This window comes from Ascaphus truei, unplaced genomic scaffold, assembly GCF_040206685.1.
Source record: "Ascaphus truei isolate aAscTru1 unplaced genomic scaffold, aAscTru1.hap1 HAP1_SCAFFOLD_1784, whole genome shotgun sequence".
Taxonomy (NCBI): Eukaryota; Metazoa; Chordata; class Amphibia; order Anura; family Ascaphidae; genus Ascaphus; species Ascaphus truei.
In genome coordinates, this window is record NW_027454683.1 from 7,501 (window position 1) to 13,557 (window position 6,057).

A 6,057-nucleotide genomic window follows, 5' to 3' on the forward strand; every position below is an offset into this window, starting at 1 on the left:
ATGGTACTGTTTTGTGCTCTGGTTCTGACCTAGTTTGGGAGCTGGGGGGCTTAAGTAAATATCACCTATGGAAGAAGGCAGACGTGGAGCAATTGTGGGGCAGAAAAATACACCATGTGTATTAAAGAAAGAAATCAATTTCTTTCAATCACACTTTTTCCTTTAATATATACAGTACAGTGTGTTGGTTATATTGCCCCTGAATTGCTTTTCTACATAAAAGTCACAGACCTCAGTGCTTCTGGGAAAGGCGGCAGGTTTCTCTTTCGCTAGGATCCTGTTTAAGATACTAAACTGATCACAAGTTAAAATGATTTGAATACCAATTTCCAACCGTTTCATTGTGACTGTAATTACTACGTCGAGGCGTGATGTGTGCGCGAGCCTCAATTTATGGCTGGGTGTGGATATGTTTAAAGACCTTTTCACTTCTTAATTATATTCCAAATCAATCCTGCCTGAAGGAAATGAGAAGTTAGAGCCGGCGTTATATCGAGAGTTGGCAAGTGCAGAAGGAACCATAAAAACACGAGATTATAATTTTCCGTTTAATGAGAAGGACATTTTAACAGCCAAGCAGAAGATAAAATACATTCTGAATAGTGACAACATGTAACACTCTGCCTTAGGCCAGGTCCCCGCTGGCTACTGCAGCGCCCACTGTGGCGGACGCTGCAGGGAAGGGAGCCGCCCCACAATGGGGCCAGGCTCGCTGCGAGGGGGGGCCACCGCGCTGCGCCGACGGAAACTCCTGCTCTCAAGAAAATTGAGATCAGGATTTGCGACGGAGCGTTAGGCCACGCCCCCCGGCGGTTCAGCCAATGAGGGCAAACCTGCCAGTGACGTCACGGCCGCAGCCCCGTCACGCCCCCACCCCCTGTCACGCCCCCTCTGTCTTTCCCCCTGCAGCTCTCTGCAGACCGGGGGACTCGGCTGCACCTGCCGCCAGCCTGGCAAACACATGGCCTTAGCAGTAAAGGGGGGGTTTAGCAAAGCAATATTGACACAATCAGCCCCCTTTTTAGTTCCTCTTGTGTGTTGGAAGATCGGGGTACTTTGCATAGCCATAACCAGTCATACACGGCCACCTAGTTGTAACCAGTCATGCACGGCCGCATAGCCGTAACCAGTCATGCACAGCCGCATAGTCGTAACCAGTCATGCACGGCCGCATAGCCATAACCATTCAGACGCGGCCGCCGGGACACTTGGCCAACAGGACAGTTTGCCGCCTCAAGTAATGTATCCCTTAACTCCTTACCCTAAAACCCCTAATCCTTTACCCTAAATACCTTTACCCTTACCCTAAAAACCCTAACCTTAACATGTTACCCTAAACACCTTAACCTGTTACCCTTCAAACCCAAACATTAATCCCCAATTATTAAACCCAAACACCTTACCGTAAACACCTTAACCCCTTACCCCAAAAACCTTAAACCCTATCACTACCCCCTAACCCCTTAACACCTACCTCAGGGCCGAAATCACTGCGACTACTTGGCCAGCTGTCCCTCGGCAGCTGAATGGCCGTGGCACATGTTCTCATTCTGCTAATGGGACATCAACTCTCCTAGCTGCATTGCATAGCAAATGCAAGACAGGACATGTCAAGGGACCTGGGAAATATGTAACTAACAAAGCAGGTTTTAAGCCAAATAAGTGTGATTTCACATTTGGCACCATTGTGTGGAGCACAGAAATGTGAAACGTAGGAAGCAGTTCCTCCCATCTGGGGCAGATTGTTAGAAGACAGAACGTTTCACACCTTAAACTTGGCTGATTTCTCAACGCAGATTGATGGGGGAAATAGTGGAGCATAGACACGCAGAATGTGATGCGTCTCATTATACTCTGTGCATCATGTACTCCTTGTGACCAAAGTAGAGCAAAGTGCATGATACATTAGTTCTTATTCTATAAACTACAATAGTGCCAAAACGGCACTCTCAGTGCACAGAGTAATGTCCTTTGACACACAGACTCAAGGGCGAAAAGGATGCTATTTACAGTACGTCATATTGGCTCCACAATTGCCAGAATACATTAACCCCGTGTGTTGTTTTTTGGAACTTCGCGGTAGGAGAATGTATCTAAAAGATATTGCATTGAATTCTCCACTGACGATGTGCAACGTCTTTGCTGTGACGAGGATGTATTAGATTTATAGCAAATAATTAGCACTGTGCCAGGATGACCTAGTGCAGCAGACACGCCCACGTGTTAGAGAGAGAGAGAGAAATTAGAGAATAAGATTAATGTAGAAGAGAGCCAAGCACACCAAACAGTAGAAAGAACCAAAGTATAGCAAAATAAGGTCATTTCACTTAAGAGGATGCACCCGGATGAAGATGCATGTGCACCGAAACGGTGGATGCCCCTCTGACTCCTTACTCATTAAATTACCTTTTTTGCTATTCGTGGATTCTTTCTCCTGTTTGGTGGGCTTGGCACTCTTCTACATATTGCTTGTCCTTGGCTTGGATTTTTTGTCCTTAGCACCCAGCTCTTGCTTTTTTCTTCAACTTAGACTCTTGCGCTTAGGGGCACCACAAGTTGCTTTACCTGATTCTCCCCTCCTATTACGTAGTGATAAGATTAAGGCATTAAATCTTGGGGACTGATGCCAAAAAACAAACAAATTCAACAATAAATAGTACGTATTAATGTTTTCACCTTGTGTTGGAAATGTATGTAAATATAGTAAGCCGAGACTTGCAATGCTTCTCCTATCTTCATTATTTTGTTGCCTTCTGCTTGTTAAGTACCCTCCCTTCTACCCTTTTCCAGGGGGTCTTCCGCCAATATGTCAGTGTAATTATGATGTCATGGGTGGGAGGAAACCAATACAAAATAAAGGATTTTGATGATGAAAACGACATAAACCAAATCTGATTCTTTTTTTAAAGTCGTTTATCGCCAAGAATTAGCCCGTGAAATCCATCGATGACATTATTTCACCTCGCATCATACAGTCTGTATCAAGGCAAAAGTAGTGCAATCTTTGGGCAATAGTTCTGCATATATTAAAGTAATCAATGAGATTTTTTCTATGCATCTGGTGCTCTTGGTTTTAACCATAATTGCTCCACTTTCCCCTTCACAAGAAGCCTCAATAGGGGTACATGAATCTAGGGAAAATCAGGGGCATTCTGGGACAAAATAACTGCATAGCATGTTTCAAAGCGAAATATCCCATTAAAATCAATAGGATTCTCCCCAATGTTTTTCCAGAATTGCACCATATTTGACTTGATATTTAAACCCCTAAATATTGTATCAAAGGAAATATGGACCCACATGGGGCAAAATATCAAAGGAACATTCCTGTTGATGTCACTGGAATTGTTCTCTTTGACACATGGGGCAGATAATTTGTCCCTGATTAGAACCTTGTTTGCCTATATATCTAAGCCCCATAATTTTAACAAGGAGGTTTCCAAGGCGGAATCCCTGAATTTCACCTTTCCAGTGATGGTTTGTCAAATTAAAACCCCATTACTTCGCCTTTCCGTTTGTTTTGCAATTCTGTTATTTGAGACAAAAAATTGTAATCAAATGTGCCTACCAAACAGACATGGGTGTGAGCTCATCTCTACTTTCCACCCTCCAAATAACAATAACAGGGTTAGGAACAATTTCAAGTCAAAATTGGAGCAATTCTGGGGTTTGCCTTCGTGAGGTTGAAAAACATGTCTCTTTTCTCCCTGTATAACATCGCTCTGCATAATCAATTAATTTTGCTAGCATTTTTTGCCAATCTTCTTATTTTGAGTGCTGCAGCTCCCCCGGTCCCTGTATACTTCTGCATGGGCTTACGGATCGTCATCCAACCGGTACTATCACCGCTACTAAATTTAGCCAGTAGGGGAGTGCCCATCAGACCATATTTCTTCTTGATACAAATGCCCAAAAGGTTTCTGTTTTGAGCCGTACCATTGCAGAAAAGTTGCATTGATGGGATAGGACCGGGGTGCTCAACTCCAGTCCTCAAGCCTCCCCAACAGGTCAAGTTTTTATAATATCCCAGCTTCAGCACAGGTGGCGCAATCAGGTGGCTGAGGACTGGAGTTGAGCACCTCTGGGTTGGGACACTGACCATTCCAGTGGCGCTATTTACTAAAGATTTCTGTGGCCAAACCAGTCTAAAAACCAGTCTCATTTTTATAATGAAAAGAGCATCCCATTGAATGAAAGTCCGCTCTGGTCTTGTTCCAGTTTTGCAGCCTGGAGACTTTAGCAAATAACCCCCCCCCCCTGCTGTCTGCCTCCTAGAACTAAATCTGAACCCCTGAGTAAGTCCTTGGATTCATTCAGCCCCAGCGAACTATTCACGTTTCTCTCTTTTCCAGACAAGTCAACTGGGACACCTTTTTGAAGGAAAGTGTGGTCTTCATACTTGCTGCTCGCCCAAATAGTTCCGCCATCCACCTGAAGCCACCAGCATAAACGCCATTGAGGAGCGAACAAGGGGGTAACCAAAAAGCCATTGAAACCCTAACTACTTCCTGATGTATCAAGTACAGAGAGGATGATGGTGGAGTATCAGAATATCTGGTGACAAGAATCCGCTCTATGTTGGTTGTTCTAGCTGAGCTGGAGGTTGAAACAACGTTACCGTTCTGTATTTGCCCCGCACAGAAATGTCTTTCCCTTTGCTGAATGACTTTAGATTTTTATTAGATTAACATCTCCAAGCTCTATAAATAAAAATCAATGATGGTAAATACAGCTATGGAGAACCCGGTTCTGAAGAATCTCATGGGAATGGTGTAAGAACCTAGACTGGCCGGGCCCTGGCTATCATGGACAACAGGTGTCATTGGGTTGCACATCAGAACAGCCAAGTGTAACTGGGTCAGCACTTACCTAAGATGTGAAAGACGCCAAAGAGCTGAGATTGTAAACACAAGAATAAATGAATATAGTGTATATGATGTGTGACCCATACCATATCATGGACAATGGGTCTCTCTCTTCTCCAGTGAAGTCCTCTGTTCTTAAAATGCGGACACTTTGGGTAAAGGTCAAGAAAACATCTTTAAAGCAGAAGTCCATGGTAATTTGGTTTGTCGCTTTTCTCACATTTGAGGGTAGGATCAGGAACAGATTTGTAATTAGCATAACAGCTGATGGGGATTTACTAAGCTCCATGTCACTGTGTTAGGCACAGACTTTCCTCAGTATGGCTGATTCAGTTCAAGCACACTGATTTACAGTAACATTCCATTAGCACACTCCCCTGGTTATGGGCGATGGCCCCAGCACTCCATGCTACATTTCTTGAAGATGCAACCACATGAAAGCCCTCAGCCACCTCAACACCTTCTTGCAAAATTGTTTTGTAATTGAATGCAGCCTTCTGAGCTCTGTCAGGTTGTTGAAGGTCGCGATACCTTTTAAATGAACCAGCACGGTTTTTGTCATGAATTTAATCGTACCCAAGAATGAGGTACGTGTACCTTACAATGGAGTCAAGTGAATCTGAAGAAGAGTCTAGTGAGGTTTGCAGTTTGTAGTTGAGTATGTCAGTAAGGAAATATTGTGCTGACATTCCATCATGTTACATGTGACGGCATTTCTGGGAATACTCGTTTGCATGTCATTATCTAGCCAGAATCGGAAGCATGGTACGCTAAGAGATAATGGGGAAGGACAGGGTTGGGGACCCATCAGAGACACGTGACTGTGCTCACAAGTGGTATTTTTATTTGCTTGACAGCTTTTTAAATGTAACGTAGTCCCGAAAATCGAATTAAAATACAGCAAAACTATTATTCCAGTGGAATAAACTTGTAGCTCTTTCAGATAGGGTCTCGTGCCCAGGTGAGGGAAGACTCCTGCCGTGAGTCCAATGTTTGTAGCAATTAAGGTTCAGTTCTTCGAATAATGACACTCGTGGCCATATCTGGGCATCGGATTTATTACACTGAGAAACTGCCGATCAGAGAGAGATTCTGGGGAAACCACCATTCAAGTCAGTATCACAGCTTAACTAATAAGCTCCGATCAGACCATCAAAAAACGTCATTTTAGGTTAGTGTTCAAATCAGGATG

The 6,057-nt window shown here is 43.8% G+C and overlaps 1 protein-coding gene across 1 annotated transcript in view; it reads left to right on the top strand.

The window, feature by feature from the left end:
- Positions 1 to 5,775, top strand: part of LOC142476873 (PHD finger protein 24-like) — a gene marked incomplete at its 5' end in the record, with an annotated part of 6,891 nt that extends 1,116 nt beyond the window's left edge. Inside the window, one exon of the mRNA XM_075582008.1 lies at positions 4,353 to 5,775. Coding sequence (XP_075438123.1) covers positions 4,353 to 4,449 — 97 coding nt within the window. The remainder of the gene's footprint in view (positions 1 to 4,352) is intronic.
- Between the last annotated feature and the right edge of the window lie 282 nt (positions 5,776 to 6,057).